The sequence below is a fragment of the Aricia agestis genome, chromosome 7 (assembly GCF_905147365.1).
Source record: "Aricia agestis chromosome 7, ilAriAges1.1, whole genome shotgun sequence".
Lineage (NCBI taxonomy): Eukaryota > Metazoa > Arthropoda > Insecta > Lepidoptera > Lycaenidae > Aricia > Aricia agestis.
In genome coordinates this window covers 4,337,892-4,364,729 of record NC_056412.1, presented here as the reverse complement: position 1 = coordinate 4,364,729, position 26,838 = coordinate 4,337,892, and the positions used below count along the sequence as shown (strand labels likewise).

The following is a 26,838-nucleotide window of genomic DNA, read 5'->3' as shown; positions in this document are numbered from 1 at the left end:
GCTTTTGGTTGTGTAGCCTACAGGACATCTGTACAAATACCCAACGTAGGCCCAACATATATTTTGTTATAGTTTTCCAACAGTGATTGGTGACAACCGGCCAACGAAGGCCCTACTGTGGCTTTCTGTTGTGTAGCCTACAACACATATGTACAAATACCCAACATAGGCCCAACATTGATTTTACGTTCTGCTGCCAACAGTGAAATAATTCAACAATCTGCCAACGAAGGCCCTTTAAGTGTTTTTGGTTGTGTAGCCTACAACACATAATATGTACAAATTTCTTACACAAGTTGTTATATCAAGTTTTTAATAACATCTATTTAAGATTGTAATAAGTGAACAACTATTATTGGCCCTACTTCCTACTGTTAAATATGGCTTATAATTGCCTAAATGTATTATAGCTTACAAAATAATATTAGCTATACCTACAAGTGTCATTAGTGATATAAGAATGATGGCTGTTGTTGTTCCTAATAAAAATAAATAAATAAATTCTGCGATTCGGCCGCTTACACCATCAATATTATCACGGAATCGTGATTATATTGATGGTGTAATTCATGCCATTAAAGGTTATGAAAGAATCTCCGTGAATAATTTTAGTCCCATTATAAAAAAAACAAAATGTCAAAATCAACATGTGCGGTTATATGGCACAAGCACATCTTTTCACTATGGAAGAGCGCTGTGAGCTGTCTGATGCGTTAGCTAGGGATGGGCAAATGGAAAAAATATATCGATATATATCGTATCGATACTTTTCAAATGTTTCGATATATATTTTTTAAAAATATCGATATTCCGATATATCGATATTTTTTGCTTAAGCCTCGAGCCTCGAGAAGGTTATCTATATAGTACGGAAGCACAGACTAATTAGAAATACTCGTATTACGGAAGCCCTAGAACAAATTTTTTTGTGATTACTAACAAGCAAATTTTTTGTGAGTAGCTACATTTTGATAAGACGAACAACATTTTTATTTTCGAAAAATCTCGAAAGTGGTAGAAAGTATTTCATACTTTGACTTGATGGTCCTAAAATATGGATTGTTTTATTTGTAAGACAAGGTTTTAGGGTTCTGTAATCAACAAAACTTGGTTGACTAATGTACCCTAAAACGGAACCCTGACCAGCAGATTTTTTGTATAATATTTGTAGGTTAATAGTTATATAAATTAAAAGTAACCTTGTCCTTGTCCTTGACCTAAAATAAAAATGTTGTTCATCTTAAATATCAAAATGTAGCTATTCACAAAAAATTAGCTTGTTAGTAATCACAAAAAAAATTGTTCTAGGGCTCCCTCACTAATACAAGCTGCAATTAAACCTTCCTGCCAAATTTTGATATATTTATTGATCCTTGTCAAAAATAAAAATACACGTATTTTTTCTTTTATAATCACTCAGTACTAAAATGTTGAGAAATGGCTTCCGAAAGTTATCCTAAAAAACACTACAACGGACACTACGGCCGGTATAAATAGTCAGTACTCAAGATGCATCTCGGTCTCAAGACACGGTTCAGGCTCTGTGATTGGTTGGCTGTCAAAATTTGGGCCAATCACAGAGCCGAACCTTATTAAAGTCTGGCTAACAGTGGACGAAAATTACATGCTACTTGTAAGCTTTTTAATTATTTTTATAACGACTGACTACACTAGGCAGTACCTATTACGCTATTTATCTTTTGGCTGTCTGGAATGTATGTATGTGCAAGCACTATGTGCAAAATATTTTGTTGTAGGTTAACCACTTGAGCTATGTAGGCGGTAACAAAACATCAGCAATATTAAGGAGGATTCTTGAAAAACTGTTTTCAAACAAACTTGCGGAAATCTGTAATTGGTCAGGCAAAAATGGAAAACATAAGCTACAAGATCACCTTTTAATTAAAGTTGTTACTGGTAAGTAAGCCTCTTCTAAAAACGTAAGTAATATAACTACCTATATAAAGTTTAAATAACAGGTTACCTTTCTAACTCTGCTAACATATATGTATTAATTTTTTGGTTAAATATTGTATGTATAATTTTTTTATTTGAAGGACATTTGGTTTTGGTTGATTTGTAATGACTCATGACAATCTGTGAAAGAGTAACAGCAAAAATAAGTATATTTTTTAGTTATTCTATTTATATGTATAACTACAAAAATATTTTAATTCTAACTATGATTATGATAATCACAAATAAAAATATTTGTTTTAATGAAAATTCTCCTGTGACTTATCTGGTTGCGGTTGGTCTGTTGTGTATGTAACCGTGTAATTTCTCTAATATAAATTTCTTGTATTTGCACCTATGAGTCCACATCTGTACAACCCGCAATACCGTTTGTCTTTAATTTCAATTTCTTTTCTTTGCATCCTTGAATGCCATGACAGGTCTTATAAAAAATATTAAACAAAAGTTAACCAAATGAGAAGTGGACCAAATTTTTTTTGTAGTGGACCAAATGCGACTAAAGTCACATTTTGTAATGTTATCTAAACTTCGTTTTTTTTTAACATTAGAAAAGTTATACAAACTTTATTTGCTTTCCTTAAAAGAGGTATTCAATCGCGGTGACGTCAACAGTATTTGCAAAAAGCAAGGTTGTAGAGCTAACTTGTTTTTACAGTTAATTATTTAAGTTTGTAACCCTCTAATGTTAAATAAAATAGGGTATAGTAGGATAAAAGCGCGTCTAAAATCGATAAATTTGTTATTTTAGAAGCTCTCCGTCGGCACAAAGTCGCCGAAACGGCTACAGAAAACGAGATAAAGACCGTGGTTAGCAACTGGTTCCGCTTCTCCAAAGATAGAGATGGAGGTCGAGAAAGCAGACGCAGGACAATTGAGCCAACTTCTATCCAGCAATAATCAACGTTACACAGGGCTGTCAACTAGAAATAAGAAAAGACATTTAGCCTTAAAGATACAAGAAATATCTGTAGAGTTAAACGGGCTCAGTGGGGAAACTAGTCCACCTAATCAACCATATACTGTAGATGTCGGTAACAGTAATTTTACTTGTGAATCAAACTATACAAATAATATGCTCGGTGACAGTGACGATGACGTCACTATCAATGTTAATTTGCCAAACAGTCCCCTTCTGTTTGACACAAATGACAGTGTTTTAAAATCATTTCTAGTTTCTTGGTCTAAACGGTACAATATTTCACACTCCGCACTCAATCATCTACTGGAAGGATTGCAAGTATACCATCCAAGTTTGCCAAAAGATGCTCGCGTTTTGTTACAGACACCAAGGAGTATTAATGTTGTCCAATGTGCAGGAGGCTCGTATCAGTTAAAAAAAAGAGCTTCTGCTGGTTTATGTTCAAATTACTATCCTCTGATGCAAAGAAAACTGTCACAATTTGGAAGTACTTTTTACATAACTATAACTCTTAATGTTGATGGTTTACCAGTGCATTCCAGTAGCAGCAATTCATTTTGGCCTATTTTAAGCATTTTAGATCAGTCCATTGATAAAGAACCAATTATTGTAGGAATTTATTATGGCTCTTCAAAACCTAACGATGCCAATGATTATCTTAGACCTTTTGTCGATGAATGTCTCCATTTAGAAAAGCATGGGTTGGTTGTTAATGGACAACATTATAACTTCCGAGTGAGTTGCATAATAGCAGATGCACCAGCGCGATCTTTTTTGAAAAGTATTAAGTCATTCAATTCACTGTATGGGTGTGAGAAATGCGAGCAAGAAGGTACATATCTGGGGAGGACTGTTTGGTTATACACATCAGATATGCGCCTTAGAACTGATGCTGGATTTTCAAATCAATTGTATGGCGACGAGCACCAGCAATCAAAAAGTATACTATCTGAACTTGATGTAGGGTTAATAACCCAAGTACCTTTAGATTACATGCACTTGGTGTGTCTGGGGGTTGTAAAAAAACTGATAAGGTGTTGGTTAGAAAATGGACCAAAAAAATGCAGAATGCCTGCTTCGAAAATAGGCGAAATATCAGAACGTTTACGGGTGATACGGGATAAATATCCCACTGAATTTTCCAGACGTCCTAGACCTATCAATATGTTCAAATATTGGAAAGCTACGGAGTTCAGAGCTTTCATTTTGTATTTAGGCCCTGTTGTTTTACGTGGTGTGTTAAGCAAAACACTGTACGCGCATTTTCTTTTATTGCACTGTGCAATTTACATATTATGCACTGCAAATATTTGTAAACATGATGAATGGCGACAGTACGCCGGCGACTTGCTACATTGTTTTGTTCTATACATGTCAGATTTGTACAGCAACGAATTTCTTGTATATAACGTCCACAATCTGCTCCATTTGGCAGATGACGCATATAACTTTGGCCATCTTGATAACTTTTCGGCATTTCCCTTTGAGAATTTTATGTCTAAAATAAAGAACATGGTTCGTGGTCATAACATGCCATTAGAGCAGGTTGCTAAAAGAATGGGTGAGAATTGTAACTCTGAAAAAAAGAATATTACTAAAAGAAAACCTATTAAAGAACAAAATGGACAGATAAGAAAAATACATTACAATGATTACGTTATTGGTACCTCACAAAGAGATTCCTGTTTTGTTACTTCAAATGGTGATATTGTTATTGTTAAATCTATTGTGGAAACTGATGTAAGTTCCTATACTTTGAGGTGCAACTGCTTTGTAAACAAAACTGACTTTTACAAAGAACCCATTCATAGCAGCAAGTTGGGTATATATATGGTCAGTAATTGCGTACAAAGCGTGAATCTTAGTCCTTCTGATATAAGTAGAAAATGTTTACTACTGCCCAGTTTCAATAATGACGAACAATTCATCTGTTTCCCTTTCGTTAGCATGGTGTTGCACCACTAACAATACGGTTAGTGGTGCAACACCATGCAGCAAGAGATTGTAATGCATCAACATTACAATCTCTTGCTTACTTTCTGCTGTATCGGTTTGTTCATTTGTCTCCTGTCTGGCTAAAAAGGTATTATGCTAGGGTCACTTTCATTGACCAGTTGCAAATAAGAGATAATATTTTGTTTATGCCTGTCCTATCTTCAGTGCCTTTATATCTCTAGGCGTCAGAGGAAATTATTCCTTTGGCCACTATTTGTTTAGTATGTCTACTTGGTTTAATTGTAGTTTATGACTTCGAAGTTTTTATACTTAGGCATAATAATTCAAATAAATTACTGTAACCATTATATTTTTTGTTTTTTTTTTTAAATACATTTGTTTATGTGTGAGGCCAAGTTGTATTGTCAATCGACTATTAATTTAATTCGTAATGAAGCATTTTGTCAATTTATTTACTTTCTCTTTAATTGTATGTAGGACTAACGTAATGCTTATAATGTGGGGCCAACTTTATTTTCAGAACCATAGCCTCACTGCAGGTTAAAGGTTGGGTTACAATACAGAGCACAATACCGGACCACAGCATTTTGTATGGGATGACAGCAATGTCCGGTATTATGATCCAACCCTTAACCTGCAGTGGGAATATGGTTCTGAACATAAAGTTGGCCCCACATTATGAGCATTACGTTAGCCCTACATACAATTTCTTCGATAGGCCCTACGTCAATGAACAATGTTGGCCTTACACATATTAATTTTCAGTTGGCCCTTCGTTAAACCATATCTAGTAGGCCCTACGTGGGACTATGCAGAGTAAGCCCAACGTGGAACCATATCTAGTAGGCCCTACGTGGGACTATCCAGTAGGCCCAACGTGGAACCATATCTAGTAGGCCCTACGTGGGACTATCCAGTAGGCCCAACGTAGAACCATATCTAGTAGGCCCTACGTGGGACTATCCAGTAGGCCCAACGTAGAACCATATCTAGTAGGCCCAACGTAGAACCATATCTAGTAGGCCCAACGTAGAACCATATCTAGTAGGCCCAACGTAGAACCATATCTAGTAGGCCCAACGTAGAACCATATCTAGTAGGCCCAACGTAGAACCATATCTAGTAGGCCCAACGTAGAACCATATCTAGTAGGCCCTACGTGGGACTATCCAGTAGGCCCAACGTAGAACCATATATAGTAGGCCCTACGTGGGACTGTCCAGTAGGCCCAACGTAGAACCATATCTAGTAGGCCCAACGAACCATATTATCTAGTAGGCCCTACGTGGGACTATCCAGTAGGCCCTACGTTAACCTAACAATGTTGGTCCTACACAAGTAAGCATGAAATATACCAACCGTAGGCCTTTTGACGGCCTTTATGTTGGCCCATTGTTGGCCAGCATCGTTGGCTGCTTTGCAATCAGGTGTGCCAAATCTAACTGTTGACCAACCATGCGGCAGGCCCAACAAACTACCTTCATAAAATGCTACGTAGGCCCAACAAAAGAAAACAATGATGGGCCAACCATTAGGCCATCGTTGGCCGCCATCGTTGGCTGCTTTGCAATCAGGTGTGCCAAATCTAACTGTTGGCCAACCGAGCCAATAACCGAGGCCCAACCATGGACCAATGTAAATGTGCTATTAGGGATCATACTAAAAGAATTTCTGACGTGTCAAAATGTATGAGCGGGGCGGGGCGTCCGAATTTTTGTGATCAGAAATTCGGAAAATGTGCGGCCGGACTAAAAAGGACATATTATCTTATTTTAACTAATATAATATAGTGTAATAGAGCTAATATAATATAACTACTATAATATAGAGTGACTCTAAAACTAGAGAAAGGTTTATATTTATATATCATAATCATTTGTTTTACAGATTCCCTCAAGATCCTCTAATAAGAGGAAAATGGCTGAAATTAATTGGGCGTGTTGGTTGGAATCCCAAGAAAAATTCAACAATATGTAGCAAACATTTCATTGAACATTTTTAAAGAAAAATTAGAATAAATACTATTTTGGTTAAAGGAGCTATCCCAACTTTATTTGTGCTAGTAAGTTTGACATACTGTTGCACTTGTTACTGAAGCAATTATTAAAAATAAGCAATTATAAGCAATTAATGCTTTTTAGTTCATTTAAGATTATAGGTGCTGTTATACCTATTCTGTCAGAGAACTGGCGATTAGGTTAGCTGGTACCGATTGCAAAATAATGAAGATTGAGAACAGAATTAATACTGAGTACAGAATAAGAATTATTTAATACTTTTTAGTTCATTTAAGTATAATATTACTATTGTCATTGCCTTGGAAGTCGGTTTTAATTTTTTGTTTAAAAATAATAATTTTACTCATTTTAGCTGTCCTTAACGTTTTCTATACTTACAGTTGGTGTTTTAAAAAATCAAAATCAAAATTGCTTTATTTCTGAACAAATCTAAACTAAAATATATTTTCAGAATACATGGTGCCTACCACCGGTTCGGTAACTAAGCCGACGAGAAGAACCGGCGTAAGAAACTCGCACGCCCACTTTTTACCAAAAAAAGTGAGAAAAAAAATAATCTTTTAAAACAAAATTTACAATGCTGTAACTAAAAATTATACAATGTAAACATAGATAGATACATAATAATTGTAAGTCATGTAGAAGTAGCCATGCAAGCAGTCATTCAGCATTCTACTCCCAAGATGTGCCATCAATTATGAAATCATTTTGGCTTTGGCACAAAACGTTCTTTGACTACTTTTTTAAATTTATTAATCGAAAGATTTTGAACGTTTTCTGGGACCATATGTTCCCATTTGAATATCAAGGAGTCACTTCGATTTCTCATTGTTTCCATCACCAGACCACCACTTTTGTGAACATGATACCTACTCGGAACAATACAATGTACAGCAAAAGAAAAAATTTGAAAATCGGTTCATAAACGGCGGAGTAATCGTTGAACATACATAAAATATATATCCACAGGCGAACGTCTAGACTCCTCCTGTTTGGAAGTCGGTTCAAAATAATTGTAATAAAATATTATGATATTTTATAATATGCATTTAATTTAAGAATAAAATATAATATACTATGTGTGTTGTTTACTTTCAACGTTTACTTTCAATGTAAGCACTGATTTACCAGATAGATTTTACCTGAGTAATAAACAAGTAACTTTATAATGTGTTAAGTGTAAATTATTTACCCCTATAAGAACATCATGTCATAACATGTCCGACGATTGAAAAATCATTCCAAAAGAAAATGTGTATCTACTTTTCAATCGTCACCTTTTTTTGCCAATTAAAATTTATGATACCTAATTTGAAATACAAATCTATCAAAGTTGCATATTATTTATTTCTTATAGAAACTCAGGTAAAATAACTCGAACGGACTAAACTATCGATAGCAAAATACTATACTATCGATAGTAAAATATACATCACTAGCACACGCACACATTGACAGATCAAAAATGGGCCGTGTTCGTCGGCGTAATTTTTAGCGCATTCGCTGCAAAACCTAGTTATTGCGCATGTCCAAATCATGTCATACCATGGCAACGACAACTGTTTACGACTTGACATTTAACCCAATTGCAATTTGTTGGTGGCGTTGCAACGAACAAACCACGAATGGGCCGGCTCGACCGGAGAAATACCACGCTCTCACAGAAAATCGGCGTGAAACAGCGCTTGCGCTGTGTTTCACCGAGTGAGTGAGTTTACCGGAGGCCCAATCCCCTAACCTATTCCCTTCGCTACCTTCCCCTATTCCCTTCCCTTCCCATCCCTACCCTCCCCTGTTACCCTATTCCCTCTTAAAAGGCCGGCAACGCACCTGCATCTCTTCTGATGCTACGAGTGTCCATGGGTGACGGAAGTTGCTTTCCATCAGGTGACCCGTTTGCTCGTTTTTCCTCTTATTTCATAAAAAAAAAAACAATTAAATTTATAAAATTTTTCCAACTGATCCATATCCATATTTTCCAAAATAAAATAATCAAACACTATCATAGTGTTAAATAAATTATTTGTGAGGCTGTTAGACAATTTAGGCTTATGTATTTATGTTTAGCTTTTATTATTTTAATCATTACGACTTGACCAGTAACTTGTTATGGCATTGCCATGCCATCTTTTGGACAAGAGCAATAAAAGGTTTGTCCAAAAATACGCCGACGAACACGGCATGAAGTCATCACCCGTGCCCGCTGCATGGCAATCAGTTATAACTGTTCACATTTTTCGCCTCAACTCTGACGCTGGCAACTCCTAAATGGGGAGGCTTACGCCAAAAGAAGAAGAAGAAGAAGAACACGGCCACTGAAACTACATATTCAACTTTTCCGCTCAAAGTCGTGGCACATGCATGAAGGTACAGATAAATAATTCTTTATTTTATGAGAAATGCTCATTAGATATACTTTGTTTCTTCAACAGACCTGCAATATAGAGCAAAGTCTACCCAAAAGCACTCTGACATTGGCAATTTACTGAGGCCGCCTTAACTTAAAGAAGAAGAAGAAGAAGAATTGGAGAAAAAAAATACAAAATCGAAAATCGCAATCAAATGAGAATTTTTCTTTTTGTAGAGAATTTTTAATTAAGGGTTAAAACAAAAAGTTTATGAAAGATTTACTTGAAAATTGGAAGTGAGAATGTTTAGAAACTCAGTTAAAACATATTATGCATCAAGAAGTCTCGAGGTAAACAAAATAAATTTCGTCTTATTCTATCATAATTCATAAGTCATAACTTTTTCATTGAGATCTTTACGTAATTTGTTGCTGTAATTAAATCCAGACAGTGATTGCTGGCTATGATTATTGTAGTAAGATAATGATAAATAGAAATGTTTGTATATTACTTTCATCTATTTTTTAAGGTCCAAAGGCTTAAACATACAAGTAAGTTAGATGCAATAAGAGAAAAACTTAAGGAGGGCCCAGGCCTTGTTGATTTTGTATCTGAAGACAGGCCGAAAAACTGGGATGACTATGAGGGTAAGCTTAAGAGGGAGAGGGGAGATGCGGAGAGACTGAGGTTACCACCCTGGCTGAAAACATCTATACCCACAGGTTATTTGAATGCTTCGTAATAAATAGAAATCTAGTCAAGATAAGATTATTTTGAAACATACTTTGATTCTATTTTAAGCCTTGTTGAATATAAGTCCTTCTTTTTAACCAATAAATAATAACTATCTAAAAGCCAGACTTTGTGAGGGCTCGCGTAGTCACACCTTGACTGACTGATGATAACACATCTACAAATAAATAATAAAATTACTTTGTTAAAGCACAAATCAATTATAGGTGTGATAGTTTTTCCGTAAAGTGTACCACAAAATGTTAAGGTTGTGGGATATGCTATAATGATTGATAAATAAAAAATATGTATGGTACTTAATATTGTTTTTTGTAAACCATTCAATCCCTTAAGAATAAAAAGTATCTACTTTACATTAACATTATTTCAGGTGCAAAATTTAGTGCCCTTAGGGAGCAGTTGAGAGGCTTGAAACTGAGTACAGTGTGTGAGGAGGCTCGCTGTCCCAACATCGGAGAATGCTGGAGTGGTGGCAAGCACGGAACATCTACAGCTACTATTATGGTATGGTATTAGTCTGTTGTATCTTGTTATTATTATTAAATTCAGGCAAGCAGTTGAGACAAATGATGTTACCAGAATCAGATTGTTCTATGTGCATTTTATCAGTGATTTTTTATTCTGTCAAGTCTGCTCTTGAACTGGTTGACAATGTTTGTTGTTTGTTGTGTGTTATGTGTATTTTATAAAGTCAATAAAACTTTGATTTTTAATTTGAAGTGATGAGTGATGAGTAAACAAAAAAATATTTTCTGGGTTAAAACACAATTGCTTAACAGCAACGAATAATTATTGTTTGTTTTTAATGAGTTTTTTCTTCTTTTTTCAGCTCATGGGTGATACATGCACCCGCGGCTGTCTGTTCTGCTCCGTAAAGACGTCGCGGGCGCCTCCACCACTCGACCCCGATGAACCAAAGAACACAGCTCATGCCATACACCAGTGGGGCTTAGGGTATATAGTTCTAACTTCCGTAGACAGAGACGGTGAGTGTAACTTCTTAACTGATCAAAAACAGCGGTGCTAAAATGGTCGCTTTGGAGAATCATAATATAATGAATCATAATATGATTCACTTTTTTAAAATCGCAAAATGCAAGTCTACTTGCAAGTTGCAAAAAAATTCATTAATTCATACTAATTTGACATTTGTCAGTTTTACAGTTTAGACAATTCATTTGCTGAATTGATTGAGAGGAATTGCAATGTGACCATTTTAGCCCCGCAGAGCTGTCCACTGTCCAGGTCTTAACGAAATAATATTACATTTGCATATACAAAGATAAAAGTATCCATACATATTACATAAGTTCTTCCATACCTCTCAAAATTGGTTTGGGTTTTTAACCTCTTGAACCCCACCGTAAAAATATCTCTGTGTACCACCAGCTCGTTATCAAGCCACCTGATGCACTCGACCTCTCGCTGTTTTTTAACTTATTTTAGTGTGTATAAGATTTAATTTCGTTTGTTCTATACATTATTTTTAAGAGTATGAAGTTGGCTACAAAAAAAGCGCACTAAATGACGCAATTTTGTAAAACTTGAGAATTTTTTTTAGAAAAATTTAAATCGCGCCATAGAACGCGGTATTTGAGGCTCAATAGAATTTTGACATTCCGGTATTCGAGAGGTTAAGCTTGAGGAGAACACAAACAAAATCATTTTCGCGTTTATAATATTAGTATTTAAAAGCTTACTAAAACTTGAAGTATAATTGCTCATAAAGAACTGCTGAATATTCCTAAGTCTTGGTATTGACAAAATATATTTTTATACTGGTTTCCAGATTTGCCGGATGGTGGTTCGGCGCATATTGCCGAAACAGTAAATGAAATTAAAAAATGGTAATATTTTTATAAAACATAGTAGAAAATAAGGCAATTTCGTGTGAAAAAAAGACAAGTAGTAATGGACTCTACACACCATGATTCATGATCGTCTGTGGCGCATTGTGATAGATCTGGGGGCACGGGAGTGCCCCCGCCAAGATGAGCCAAGCGAAGCGCGCAAGGGCACTACCTACCTTTTCTCGAAACGTTTCGTCGTATTTTTGAACCCTCGTAACTTTGGTTTGAATAATGCCAGATAGTTGAAATTTTTAAGACATAATGACATGGGTATAGTTATTAAATGCGCAAATTTTGAATATCGTAGCTATTATACTTTAGATTTTATAGGTGTCCAAAAATCCACAATTTGGTCACTGACTCACCGATCATCAAAACTGTTAGGGTACTTCCTGAAGTCTTAGAAAGCTGAAATTTGGTATGTAACATAATATTAGTACTGAAACAACATAAAAATTATCAAACCCAACTTAACCGTATAATATCTGTACCACTATAGAGCAAAATTAGACAAAAAATTGTGTTTTTTGTATGGGAGCCCCTCTTAATTTTATATTTTATTTTAATATTATTATTAAATGTTAAAGTAGACATATAACTAAGGACTTTGAGAAAAAATCAAGTACCTACCTGTTGCTATTATTTATACAGGGTGTAATAAGACCACTTCCGATAACTTTGGGGTATGATTATACTACATTTTCTGATTACGAATATGTATTTTTTTTTAATTTTTTTTTTTATTTTTTTAATTTTTTATTCTTTATTTTTTTATAATTAAAACCCTTTAAACATGATAATAAACCACATAGAAAAATATTTTAAAATATTTTTTTAAATTTTATTATTTTTACCCCAATAAGCATTTGCAAGCGCGCGGTCAACGTTCTCGTGTTCCGAGTACATACCCGAGAACGTTGACCGCGTTAATCAGCTGTTAGCTCCGCCCTACGCACGCTAAGTCGAAAGGTCGTATGCGACGAATGACGATACACTACGAGTTACGACTTACGACAGAACACACAGAAACCCTAATGTATGTCTTTTCAATTTCAAACCCATGAAGGTCACCATGACGTGGAACTTAGAACTCTGACCTCTGACCTCTCATCTAAGCTACTTGCAGTGTTAAGAGTTTAATGGTAGCTCATGTAGAAAACTGTAAGTAACTGTCTGTGCATGTGTAACAACTTACGACAGTATGGCAAACTTCTAAGATTATTAGACTAGTTAAAAAGTTCATCGTAAGTAACGAAACCTATGCGGATGAACTGTTTATCCGCAATCGTTACTTATCAATCGAAATAACAGATGATACACGAAAAAACCTCATACATAAAACTGGCAATTAACTTACGTGAAAAATGTTGAGTTCGAGTGTTCTTACTTCTTTATGCATTTTGAAAATAGTCTTTAACACCAAGCAATAAGACCAGTCACTACCAAGAACGTCAAAAAAACTTCTCGTTAACGAAATGTATCACACCACAAAGTATTTTATTACAACTGAAATAATAATCAATTATTAACACTTTACACAATACTACCACGTTTTGATACTTGAAGTAATTGTTAAAAAATCAAACTTATCTCCTAACAACTCTAACAACCTATTACCTCAATGCTCAAATGGCCACTAAATTAAAAAATCTATTTTAATTTTTGAAATAATGTTCGTCGTGTATCGACTTTCGGAAGTAGTCAAAGGACACCGACCGGCGGCTTGCTTTGATCGCGGCGCCGACAAAGCGCGCCGCTGTGCAGGTGCCCGACGCACGTGTCGCTAATCCATTTCAAGGACAATCTAAGTGTTGTACCCTATAAATTCAATACTATTTAGTCGATATTTAAATTACCATTAAATAATAAAAATTATAACTATTATTTAGTAGATCTCATCTCATTTTTTTAAATTCGATACCTACATTACCGTGATAAAGTGATTGTTATACCGTGGTACGCGTTATGCGCGTCTAAAATACTTTAATACCTAATTAATTAAATAACTTTTAATTATTGTCGCTTTTCTTAATATTGAGTAGGTATTTGTTTATTTTTAGTTTGACAGTAATCAATACGTACTCGTATGTAAAACAATTAATACGATTTATCGATAAAAAAATTATCGATTACTCAAAATATTCACATTGCACAGGGATACATCCCTATTATTTTACAAAGTTTTTTCTTCAATTTTGTTCAGTCGGCTGTCTAACACGCGCCGTGCTGGTGTAGGTACTGTGACGTTTTTGTTTAAGTTTTGTAATTTTACGTTTAGATGTTGTCATATTATTGCTTGTTTTGTGTATTGTTAACTATTTTTTTTTATGTTTGTAATTAATAACGGGCCGTGACAAGATACGTCCGATGAATGTGCGATGCTTTAAGGAACAGGTGAACATCGTCGTCGATAGACGATAGTGCGGTTTAAACAGTGGAATAAAAAGTGTTTAAAGAATTGGAATGTCTCCTGTAATTACTTTTGTTAAGTGTTGAATAACTCTGCAATCTACATCGAGTTAGATGGATCATGGAGCACAGTTCGAACTGCATTTCATAAAAGCAGACAGCTGATCACAGGTCAGTGAACATGTTATCACGTATGTTTTCCATTGATAGGTATTGATAGGTGCAGTAGGTAACTGTGTATGTATTTTTACAGATGTGTAAATCGGATGATGATCGGATGTGAATTATGATTTCTTTTCTTTTTTGGCCGGAAGTAAAAACTGAGTATTTTTGAGTAAAAACCTGAGAAACGGTAATTAATAAATTGTAACATTTTGTTAAATCGTGTAAACTATTGTAATTTATCATTACAATATTGGTGGTTTATTCACTAGGTACCTACGGGCTAGGCACACCACGATCAGCTGTTTTGTCTTAACTCATGACTAGCGCAGAGCCGCGCGCGCGGTATTCGGCGCGGGCGGCGCGGGGGGGCCGGCTCGGCCCGGGGTTTCATTCATCGGCGGCGGGCGATATTATCGCGCATTAACTGCACGCATTATACATTGCGTGTTGAAAATTTTGACTATTTTAAAAACTGGCGATTACATGAAAATTTCTTGCACCAATGGATATATCTCATGCCCTATAATAACCCCACGAAGTTATCGGAAGCGGTCTTTTGACACCCTGTATAGAGCAAAAAAGGCCAAAAAAATAACGTTTGTTGTATGGGAGCCCCCCTTAAATATAAATTTCATTTTGTTTTTAGTATTTGTTGTTACAGCGGCAACAGATATACATATTCTGTGAAAATTTCAACTCTCTAGCTATTACCGTTCTTAAGTTACAGCCTGGAGACAGACAGACGGACAGACATCGAAGTCTCAGTAATAGGGTCCCGTTTCTACCCTATGGGTACGGAACCCTAAAAAATGAACCAAAAGAAAAAACAACGTAAACCAGCTTACAAAAAGAAATGAAATCCCACCAAAAACATTTTTGTTATGTATAATGTGGGTACTTGTAGTATTGTGGGTAATTGTGAATAATTAATAAATCAGTCTGCTCCGGATCTCGGCGTTTCATTGACGTAACATTGGCGCAGTCGGTATTTGCTATAAATTATAAGTGCAATTCGTGGTAATAATGCCTATCGGTAAAATTGAACCGTTTTCCGTGGAATCACAAAATTGGGACAGTTATGTGCGTCGCGTAAATCAGTTTATCTCGCTAAACAAAATCGATGACAGTCTCAAGGTGGCCACGTTGTTAACCTTAGTAGGTAGTGAGTGCTACAATCTATTGTGCGATTTGTGTTCCCCCGCTCATCCTGAAAATAAAACGTTCGATGAACTCGTTACTCTTCTCAAAGTTCATCTGGAGCCTGAGAAGTCTGAGATAGCCGAGAGACATATTTTTCGACAAAGAACGCAGCAGCAGGGAGAAAGCATTCGCTTGTACCTTCAAGGATTAAAGCATTTGGCTAAAACCTGTAACTTCGGGGCGAAGCTCGAAGAGAACCTTCGAGATCAGTTCGTTTCCGGATTATACAGCGAGGAAATGCGTTCGAGATTGTTCGCAGAGAAAAACATCGACTACAAGAGGGCCGTGGAACTGGCGAGCGCGCTCGAGGCGGCAGAGAGGCACGCGATCACGGCGAGCTCTTCGGCAAGCGGAGGAGGCGCGGGACACGACGCGCTGCACCGCGTCAGCGGCGGCGGCCAGGTGCGGGTGCGAGCGCCCGGGCGCGGCGGAGCGGGCGGCGGTGGTGGTGCGGCGCCGGGCGGCGGCCGCGCGGGTTCGAGTTCCGGCGGTGCGGGGCTGAGCGGTGCGCGGGCGCCGTGTGCACGCTGCGGGAAGGCTACTCACGCGCCGAATAAGTGTCGATATAAAAACTTTACGTGTGATTTGTGCGGTGTCAAAGGTCACTTAAAGGTGATGTGCCTGAACAGGAGTGATAACGATCGATCCTCCGGTATGTCGACTTCGAAAGGTCAGTACTTTATTAATAATGTTGACAGTGATAGCGAGGAGGAAGAAAACTACTTTTATAACTTAGTGTCGGGGGGCGACAGCGACGGGCCCTACTATATTAAATTGATCGTTAATGATAATTTTAAGTGTAAATTTGAAATCGATACGGGAAGTAGAATATCTGCTATATCGCAAAAGTTTTACGATAAATATTTTCGAAACATAAAATTGCATAAAAATGTTTTAATTTTAAAATCTTATACTGGAGATACTATCGAGACTCTCGGATATATTAATGTTAATGTGCGCTGCGGACGTAACTCGGCGGAGCTTCAGCTGTACGTCGTGGCGAACGGTGGCCCGCCTCTGATGGGTCGGACGTGGATTAAAAAATTAAAATTAAGTATCGTAGAATGTCACAACATTAATACGACCGATAGCGACTCGATAGCTTTGAAATTAAAACAAGAATTTCCTGAAGTCTTTGCGGAGGGATTAGGTACTTTTAAATCGCGTATTCGCTTAAATTTAAAAGATAGCAAACCGGTTTTTATAAAAGCCCGGCCCCTGCCGTTGGCGCTGCGCGCGCGCGTTGAGAACGAGCTCGATCGGCTGCAGCGCGAGGACGTTATCTATAAGGTAGAACGCTCGGACTACGGGACTCCTATCGTACCTGTCGTTAAATCAAACGGGGGTATTCGTATTTGCGGCGATTATAAAATTACTATTAACCCGATTCTTAAAGATTTCCACTATCCGCTCCCGCGAATCGAGGAAATATTTTCTGCTTTAGGCGGCGGGGAGCAGTACACGAAGCTCGATTTGTCCAATGCTTTCCAGCAGTGTCTCCTCGATGAGGAGTCTCAGGCGATGACTGCCATCACTACGCACGTAGGAACGTTCGTATATCGTCGGGTACCTTTCGGCATAAAATGTATTCCCGAGTATTTTCAAAAAATCATGGAGGAGACGCTGAGTGGATTGTCGTCTACTGCCGTGTTCGCTGATGACATATGCGTCACAGGGAAAGACCGAGAAAGTCATCTTAAAAATTTAAGGGCGGTTCTACACCGACTCCGAGAAAACGGACTCCGTATTAATTTTGACAAATGTCAATTCTTTAAAGATAGCGTAACGTACCTAGGGTACAATATAGATAAGCACGGTCTGCACACTGACTTCAAAAAGATCAAAGCGATCGTTGAGGCGCCCCGGCCCGTCAGCGTCACGCAGTTGAAGAGCTTCATGGGTCTCGTCAATTTTTATGCGAAGTTTAGTGCAAATATGAGTGACATCTTAAAACCGTTGTATGACCTGCTTAAGAAAGACGCTGAGTGGTCGTGGACCGACGACTGCGAGACGGCTTTCAATAGGGTAAAACGGGTGCTGAGTAGCGCCCCGGTGCTAGCTCATTACGATCCGGCGTTGCCGCTGGTCCTCTCGGTGGATAGCAGCGCGTACGGTCTAGGCGCGGTGCTGGCGCAGCGCGGCGCGGACGGTCGCGAGCGACCCGTCAGCTGCGCCTCGCGGACGCTCAACGCGGCCGAGCGCAATTACTCCCAACTCGATAAGGAAGCTCTCGCTATCGTGTTCGGGGTGACGAAGCACCATCAATATTTATACGGGAGACATTTCATATTACGGAGCGATCATAAGCCGCTCAGTTATATCTTCGGTCAGAAGAAGGGCATTCCGACGACCGCAGCTAGTAGGCTTCAACGTTACTCAGTGATACTAGCCGCCTACAATTTCACTATAGAATTCGTGCGATCGGCTGATAACTGTCAGGCCGACGCGCTGTCACGTCTCCCCTTGAGTTCGTCGAGCGGTCGAAACGAGCGGGAGGCCGAGGCGGCTAGCTACTTAAATTTCGTCGAAGAAGATTTCCCGCTCAGTTTTAAGGATATTAAAATTGAGACGGCGAAAGACGACATACTGAGTAAGGTATGCGGCTATGCTATGTACGGCTGGCCCACGACGGTCGATAAAAAATTTCAATCTTTCTTTTTGCGAAAAGAAAATATCAGTATGGATCAGGGTTGCCTAGTTTGGGGCTACAGGGTGATAATACCTACAGTTTTGCAAGGTTCCGTTCTACAGGAGGTTCACGAAGGGCATCCTGGTATAGTAAAGATGAAACAGATAGCTCGTAATTACGTGTGGTGGAGTACGTTGGACGAGGACATCGAGCGCACGGCGCGGGAGTGCGCCGCGTGCCGCGCGGTCCGGCCCGCGCCGCCGCCCGCGCCGCTGCACTCGTGGTCCTGGCCGGCCGAGCCGTGGTCGCGTCTCAACGTCGATTATTTAGGACCGTTCAATAACAAGTACTATCTTATTATTATCGATGCGCATTCCAAGTGGATCGAGGCCGAGAGAGTCGGTAGCACGTCCGCGGCGATGCTCATTTCTAGTTTTAGAAAAATATTTGCTCGTTTCGGCCTTCCGAAAAGAGTCGTTAGCGACAACGGGCCTCCTTTTACTTCGGCGGAGTTGGCGGTTTATTTTAAAAGAAACGGAATCAGGCACACGCTTACCGCTCCGTACCACCCCGCCAGCAACGGCGCGGCCGAGAATGCCGTGCGGTCGGTAAAACGAGCGTTAAAAAAGGCTATCGTCGATAACGTAGATGATGATACCGCTCTCAGTAGGTTTTTATTTACGTATAGGAATACTGTGCACAGCACGACCGGTCGCGAGCCGGCCGTGGCACTGCTGGGGCGGCGGTTGCGCGGGCGCCTCGACCTGCTGCGCCCCGACACGGAGGAGCTGGTCCGGGACCGGCAGCTCGTCAGCGAGCGGCGCCGCGACGCCCGCCCGCGGGGTGTCGCGCCCGGGGATGCCGTCCTGTTTAGAGATTACTCCCGCCGCAACCGGAAATGGTCCGAGGGCGTCGTGCTCGACCGAGAGAGCCCCGTGTCTTATGCGGTTAAGGCGAACGACGGCCAGGTGCATAAGAGGCACATCGACCAATTAGTGGCCAATAAAAGTCGTCCATCGCGTTTTTCTTTGACCAAAATTAAAACACCCGATGGGCCGGAAGTGAACGTCGAGGGGGAGGATAGTGGAGATGAATACGAGGAGGCGTCTGCGACCGGTGTTCGGTCCCCGCCGGTGTCCAACTTGGCGAGGGATGACCTAGATGAGGTCCCGTCACCTCCGGGAGAATCTAGGGGTCGCATCCGACGGCAGGCGGCTATGCAATGCTTGCAAAAAAATAAATAAAAATATAACATAAGTTAATAAACAGTACTCTAATATCTTTGCAATGACAACAGTATTAAAAAATATTTACTTAGATAGAATAGATAAAGTTAGGTAAATAAGTATAAAATAAAATTGTTATTTGTAAAAGTTGTAAAGGTAATTAAAATAATATTATGCATAAGACATAAGTTTCATATAAGTATTGTACGTCTAATCTACCCTTTTTTTGGTACCTTCGTGCTGTTTAATAATTATATGTATTAACTTTTCGCTGGTAAATAACCTACATTAATAATTATAAACAGTTGTAATTCCTGTATTTGTTATCTTTTACTGTTATTTCACTTTATGATATTTTATTGAAAAACCTAGTGTTTATGAAACTGATATGGTTGTTAAACTTTATAACTTCTAACGTTAATCTTACAATTAGTTTTTATGTTTAAGTGTAGTGTATAATAAGAAGGGAGGTGTTATGTATAATGTGGGTACTTGTAGTATTGTGGGTAATTGTGAATAATTAATAAATCAGTCTGCTCGGGATCTCGGCGTTTCATTGACGTAACAATTTTCATGTAAAAATGTTGCCAAGATTTATTGACTTTGACTAATGTATAGAGTTTATAGATTCTCCTTGTGCGGCTGACACATTATAATATTATTATCAAATATTTTGCCGTGGTTTAGGGTAAAATTAAGGTTTTTAGATTTAGGGTTGAGTATGTAAGGTTAGAAACTTGGCTCTACATGAGATCTCACTACTTTTTGACACGACGAACTATAATATTATGTTCTCATCTTGGCAACATTTTTACATGAAAATGTTTTTGGTGGGATGTCTATTGTCTGTAGAGTGTTTGGTTGTGTTTTATCAAATTTGAGTTTTTACTAAAAATTTATATTGATTGAAGTGAAAATATTACAATGCTAAAATTAGTTTATCGCGCAGGAAACGTATATTTTCCGGGCACAAAGTATGTCCACACCAAATTTCACCTAAATTGGTTCAGCGGTTTGGGCGTGAAGAGGTAACATACAGACAGACACACTTTTGCACTTATATTTTTTTTTATGAAATAAGGGGGCAAACGAGCAAACGGGTCAACTGATGGATAGCAACTTCCGTCGCCCATCAGAAGAGCTGCAGCAGGCGTAGCATGGTCAGAAGAGCTACAGCAGGCATAGCATGGTCACCATAGAAACGGTTTCTTTCTACGGAAGAATAGACAAAGTGACAGTTAGACAAGACAAAGTGTCAGTTAGACAATGGAAATCCGCCATTTTGTCGATAAAATCTGTCAGTATGTCGATTCTTTCCCATGTCTACTATGTTGTTAAACTAGCCCTGCAAGTGCGTTGCCGGCCTTTTAAGAGGGAATAGGGTAATAGGGTAGAGGAGAGTAAGGTAGGGAATAGGGTTGGGGATTCATGGGCCTCCGGTAAACTTACTCACTCGGTGAAACACAGTGCAAGCGCTGTTTCACGCCGGTTTTCTGTGAGCCCGTGGTATATTTCCGGTCGAGCCGTCCCATTCGTGCCGAAGCATGGCTTTCCCACGTAAATTACGTAATTAGTAAGCTATACTCTATACAGGGTGCAATTAAACCTTCCTGCCAAATTTTGATATATTGATCCTTGTTAAAATAAAAATACACGTATTTTTTCTTTTGTAATCATTCAGTACTAAAATGGTGAGAAATAGCTTCCGAAAGTTACCCTAAAAACACTACAATTAATAGACACGACGCGTCGCCCGCGCGTAATGTGACCCCCCTCCCCCTGCGTTACCCCCTCTCATTTCCCTGCACCGCGAGTTCTGCAACGATTTTAAATAGGATAAGATATGTCATTGAAAAAAAAAACACCCAATTTTTTTTGTTAAATGGACTCTCCCAGTGATACCTAAGCCCTGGAAAAAAATTGTCAGGAAGGTTTAATTGCACCCTGTATATACCCTAGTAGCCGTATAAATAACCCACATAATATTATGTTTCCCAGCAACAAGGACATACTGGTCGAGTGCCTGGTGCCTGACTTCGGCGGCAGTCGCGACAGCGTGTCGCGTGTCGCGCGCAGCCCGCTCGACGTGTTCGCACACAACGTCGAGACCGTCGAGCGACTGACGCCGAACGTGCGCGACCGTCGCGCCGCGTGAGTGTCCCTTATTTCCTAGTCAAGAGTGTACAGCAGCCTTTCCCAAAGTGGGCGATAACGCCCCTCTTGTGAACGCCTAAAAATCGCGTGAAACCCGGGAAAAAAAGGAGGCATTGTGTAGAGGCTTAGTGGGTGATTTGTAATTTCATTTCATCTGGATGCATTTTAAATTGAAACAATTGGGAGCATTAGAATCTACGAATAATAAAAACTTAGGACTTTTCCTTAGTTTTTATTATTCGTAGTTCGTAGTTCGTAGTAGACTTACTTTTAACTCCGTTAAAAAACATGTTCTACAATACTTGTCAAAAATGTGTACCCTAAAGGTACACACACTCCTGTTCTGAGGGTACACATTTAAATACATTTGCAATATTCAGGTCGCCTTGAGCGGTATCAGGCTGACGTAACATGACAGTTCGAAAGTAACCAAATTCAAAATGGTAATAGTATGGGAGTTACGTTTCTTTAGTTTTTATTATTCGTAGACTAAAACATAATTTGTTCTCAAGGCAGTAGACAAAATAAGTTTGGTGTACAGTGAAACTTGATGTCTGGGTTAATGTGAATGGCCTATAGATTTCGATTCTTGCTTTTAAATACATATAACGGCCGCAACAGAAAATGGATGAGTTATATTAAAATATTGTTTACTAGCTGTTACCCGCGACTTAGTCCGCGTGGACTTCAGTTTACTTATAGCTCGCGGTTTTAACAAAACAAAATTGGTGTCAAATTTAATTGTTAAAAGCTTTTTAAAACCCTGGTATCCCTTAATTCTAATAACAATCGAATGAATCAAAAGATACTACTTAGTACCACCTCTTATAGAAACACCTTTGAGTAAGCGCTAGCGCGATGTAGGCGACTCTTAGCGCCATTTGTCATGAATTTTTTGGAACTTAATTTGAACAAATTTACGCATAAACGCACCCTTACAACCCCTTTTTCCAGTTAAAAAGTAGCATATGTCCTTTCTCAGGCTTTAGACTATCTGTGTACAAAATTTTATTACAATCGGTTTAATAGTTTTGGCGTGAAAGCGAGACAGACAGACAGAAATACTTTCACATTTATCATATTTTATTATATTATTATATCAAGGTATAGATTAAATTTTCTGAGCTCGAACAGCGCTCAAAGAGAGTGCTAAATATGGCGTTACTATGACGTTCATTATATTATGTGCGCCTTACCTTCACTGACGAGCCTGGCGTGATCGTGTTCGGGAAAGACATCTGGATGACTGTATTTCCTCATCAGCTCAGCTTGTAATTGCGGGGGTTGTCTAGAAATAATTGATTCATCACCTAAAATGAGCATTACATTTTTTAGGTACCGTCAGACAATGAAGGTTCTTGAGACGGCCAAGGAGATCAACCCGGATCTGGTGACCAAGTCCTCCATCATGCTGGGGCTGGGCGAGACTGATGAGGAGGTGGAGCAGACCCTCAAAGGTCAGGCATTAAGTGTTTGTGATGATTATCATTTGTTTGAGTCGATCACCTGATAATTCAGAATATTTATCTGTTAGTTGTGTATAGGGTTGCCACCTTTTTTTTTTTTGCAAATAAAGTACATACTTACATCGGCTACTTTAGGTGAGAAAAAAACGTACACAGTATAAAAATAAAGTACAATTTATAAAATTATCTGTGAGTATAAATAAAAATGAATTCTGTACTTTGTTAGTTTCTTTAAAACTCGAGAACGGCTGAACCGCTTTGGCTTATTTTGGTCTTGAAACATTCGTGGAAGCCCAGGGAGGGTTTATGTTGGGAGATAGGTGATAAGAGTGGGAGAGCCATGCTTCGGCACGAATGGGCAGGCTCGCCCGGATAAATACCACGTTCTCACAGAAAACCGGCGTGAAACAGCGCTTCCGCTGTGTTTCGCCGAGTGAGTGAGTTTACCGGAGGCCCAATCCCCTAACCCCTACTCTATTCCCTTCCCTACCCTCAACTATTCCCTTCCCTTCCCTACCCTCCCCTATTACCCTATTCCCACTTTAAAGGCCGGCAACGCACTCGCAGCTCTTCTGATGCTGCGAGTGTCCATGGGCGACGGAAGTTGCTTTCCATCAGGTGACCCGTTTGCTCGTTTGCCCCCTTATTTCATAAAAAAAAAGAGGTTCATCGGGTCATCTACTTTGAAATAAAGTATTTTCGCGTACTTTATTATTTTCGTAAAGTGCAAAGTACAATTGCCTGAAATAACGTACAATACTTTATAATAAAGTACGGGTGGCAACCCTAGTTGTGTATTTGTGTATTGTGTAAAAAATGAAACGAAAAAACGTAATACACCCTGCATTCCTGCCATAATAATATGAATCCCGTTTTTTGTTTGAAATTGGAAACGTTCGAAAGGGTTACTTTATGTACCGTAAATCGTAATACATAATTATAAACTTGTTTGATGGGCTGGAATGCCATGTAGGTATGGCAAAATAACTTTATTTAAAAATCGGCCAAGTGCGAGTTGAACTCGCGCACGAAGGGTTCCGTACCACAATAGAGCAAAAAAATACTGAATAGGAAAATTGTGTTATTTTGTATGGGACTTAACTATTTCATTTATGTAAATTTTATTATAAATGATTAAAGTGCGAATAAAATAGAGTATTTCGTGAATATTTCAAGTGCCTATGTATTGCCGTTATTGATTACAAGCAAAAAATAGCTAAAAAATCACGTTTGTTGTATGGGAGCCCCCCTTAAATATTTAATTTAGCTTGTTTTTAGTATTCGCTGTTATAGCGGCAACAGACATACACAATCTGTGAAAATTTCAGAAGTCCTTTTCAGAAGTTATAGCGGTTCTTGAGTTACAGCCTGGAGACACACAGACAGACAGACGGACAGACGAACAGACATTGAAGTCTTAGTAATAGGGTCCTGTTTTTACCCTTTGGGTACGGAACCCTAAAAAAGATTAAAAAAATGCCTAACAGAGAGGTTACTCGCGTAGGTTATCATTTCCGTATCTTCACCAGACCTACGCGCCGCGGGCGTGGACTGCGTCACTCTCGGGCAGTACATGCAGCCGACGAAGCGACACCTGCGAGTGGCCGAGTACGTCACCCCGGCCAAGTTCGCGGAGTGGGAGGCGCGGGGGGCGGAGCTTGGGTTCATGTACACCGCCAGCGGACCCCTAGTCCGCTCTTCGTACAGAGCCGGCGAGTTCTTCATAGCGAGCCTCCTGAGAGACCGCCGAGCCAACACGCAGTGACACGACACCGACGGCCGCACTCACAACATTAAATGATTCGTTAACTAGATGTAGGATGAGCAAATATACAGGATGTTAGGTATAACACCGTTATCCTTAAAATGATTGGGTATGAAGACGGATTTTTTTGAGTTCCCAGCATTGTTCTCATAGAAAAAGTTGTTCATTTTTACAGGCTCATTTGATGGTTTTAAGAATAACGGTTTTAAACCTAACAACTTGTATACGAAGTTCACCGCGAACTACAAGGTGTAACAAAACTAAGTAACAAAACTAAGATAGGTGTGGATGGGTTCCCTATTCATAGTTCGCAGCGCTGCTACTTTCACACTTCACAGTAAACTGTATATGAGGAACCCTAAAGTATCATCATAATACAATTACCTATATTCTTTTTATATATTATAATATACAGATTACAGATAGATTTTTTATGAATGAAATATATCACATAAAACGTATGAAGGCTATGTCAAAATCTTTATTTAATTATTCTTACGTTTTCATTTAACGTTTCCGAGTGCGGCAGTAACGGCCGCGCCACACCGGAATGGCAGCGGCGAGGCGAGCACATTCAGCGTCATATGATTTTAAACTTTATCTTTATCTTCATATCTCCACGAGCAGCCACGGCGACTTTTCAAGCGATACTATGCATTACAATAATGAAGATAAAAAAAGTTTAAAATCAAATGACGCTGAAAGTGCGCGCCTCGCCGCTGCCACCGGTGTAGCGCGGCCTTGCATTTTTACCGGAGTTGCGATGCGTCTTAAAGATTCAATAGCCTCATATAGCGCCTCATTTGCCCGGCCTAAACATGGACGGGCAAAGAAGCGATTCTGCCGCTTACTCAATATAATGCACAGTGCACATTGTAACTTCAGCTAGTAGAAGATCCTAACTTACATCGACTATTGACCGTAAATATAAAATATTTTATTACAATATGCTTAGTACATATTATAAATTATACACATTAGAAAAACTTGGACACTTTTTATATACTTTTCTATATATTTCTTTAAAAATGATTATCATTTAAATTTCGCAACATTGAGTTGAAATGAAATGAAATATATTTATTGCAAGAATGTAGTGCACAACATAGGTCTTCAAATTATAAAATACTGTTCTAAACATTCTGCCATCCAGGTGGTGTGCAAAAGTCATAGTAAACATTTAATATTATAATGTTGAAAATTAATTTATAGATTTACAAAATTAGAATCTATTACAAAACAACAGTCCATAACTATTAAATAAGCATTAAAATATCCGAAGTCAAAATAAGTAATGTTTATAGTATCCTAACTTAAAGTACTAAAAATATAGAATGTGCAGCCGTTGGGTCGCCTATTCTTTGCCTGGACAAATTACGCCAGCTCGGTCGATATTTCGATATAAGTTCGGATCTTAGACCATGATAAAAACAATTGAGGAACAGATCCCATATACACTATTTGATAATAATATAATAATAATATTATAATATGTAAATCACATACTATTGTAAAAAATAATTAATTATTAATATTAGTCATAATGATGCTGTGATAGTTTAATCTCCTTTGTTGTAGTAAATGTTAAAACTTAAAACACAGTTTTCTACCAAAGTTTTGTATTTCTTGCAGAAGTACCGACTCAGGGGCCGTACCACGAAACAGTTTTGAGACTCAAACAATCGAACGAAAATGCCGCATTCTACTCTAACAAACGTGAAATGACGTTGTTAGAGCAGGACGCGGCATTCTCGTTCAATTCTTTGAGTCTCAAAACGGTTTCATAGTAGGCCTACAGTTGTATATAATTATTTTTGTTGATTGTTGTAAATAAAAAGTATCAAATAAAACATTTTTTTCGATTAATCGTCTTAAATTTCTACATTTTTGTATGTATCTCTTAATATTATTATAATTAAGTGGAGGTAAGGTTTTATAAAAATAAGGTATAATAGTTATAGTGGACATCCCGCATGTGACTGTGGTGTCTGGAGTCTTTCTGG

The 26,838-nt window shown here is 38.5% G+C and overlaps 2 protein-coding genes and 1 long non-coding RNA gene across 3 annotated transcripts; all 3 read left to right on the top strand.

Moving 5' to 3' along the window:
• Positions 1-1,597: 1,597 nt before the first annotated feature.
• On the top strand, positions 1,598-3,018 carry LOC121728970. Its single transcript, XR_006035900.1, has 3 exons — positions 1,598-1,633; positions 1,758-1,917; positions 2,726-3,018. It is a non-coding gene; the product is annotated as an uncharacterized LOC121728970 (long non-coding RNA).
• Positions 3,019-3,314: 296 nt separating this feature from the next.
• LOC121728969 lies at positions 3,315-5,199 on the top strand. Its single transcript, XM_042117323.1, has 2 exons — positions 3,315-3,991; positions 4,028-5,199. Exons 1-2 carry the CDS (start codon positions 3,356-3,358, stop codon positions 4,859-4,861), a joined length of 1,470 nt encoding a protein of 489 aa, XP_041973257.1. The 5' UTR covers positions 3,315-3,355; the 3' UTR covers positions 4,862-5,199.
• Positions 5,200-9,423: 4,224 nt separating this feature from the next.
• Positions 9,424-24,957, top strand: LOC121728797 (lipoyl synthase, mitochondrial). The gene is made up of 8 exons (XM_042117089.1): positions 9,424-9,568; positions 9,748-9,940; positions 10,342-10,475; positions 10,801-10,957; positions 11,761-11,818; positions 21,449-21,601; positions 22,940-23,061; positions 24,600-24,957. Exons 1-8 carry the CDS (start codon positions 9,521-9,523, stop codon positions 24,833-24,835), a joined length of 1,101 nt encoding a protein of 366 aa, XP_041973023.1. The 5' UTR covers positions 9,424-9,520; the 3' UTR covers positions 24,836-24,957.
• Positions 24,958-26,838: the final 1,881 nt, after the last annotated feature.

What these genes read in the sequence shown, in the direction of transcription:
- LOC121728797 (XM_042117089.1), top strand. Translation starts at nt 9,521, where the DNA reads ATGTTTAGAAACTCAGTTAAAACATATTATGCATCAAGAAGTCTCGAG. An exon ending in CATCTACAGCTACTATTATG is followed by an intron (nt 10,476 to 10,800) that starts GTATGGTATTAG and finishes TTCTTTTTTCAG; the next exon opens with CTCATGGGTGATACATGCAC. An exon ending in GTGCGCGACCGTCGCGCCGC is followed by an intron (nt 21,602 to 22,939) that starts GTGAGTGTCCCT and finishes TACATTTTTTAG; the next exon opens with GTACCGTCAGACAATGAAGG.
- LOC121728969 (XM_042117323.1), top strand. Translation starts at nt 3,356, where the DNA reads ATGCAAAGAAAACTGTCACAATTTGGAAGTACTTTTTACATAACTATA. An exon ending in CTTCGAAAATAGGCGAAATA is followed by an intron (nt 3,992 to 4,027) that starts TCAGAACGTTTA and finishes GATAAATATCCC; the next exon opens with ACTGAATTTTCCAGACGTCC.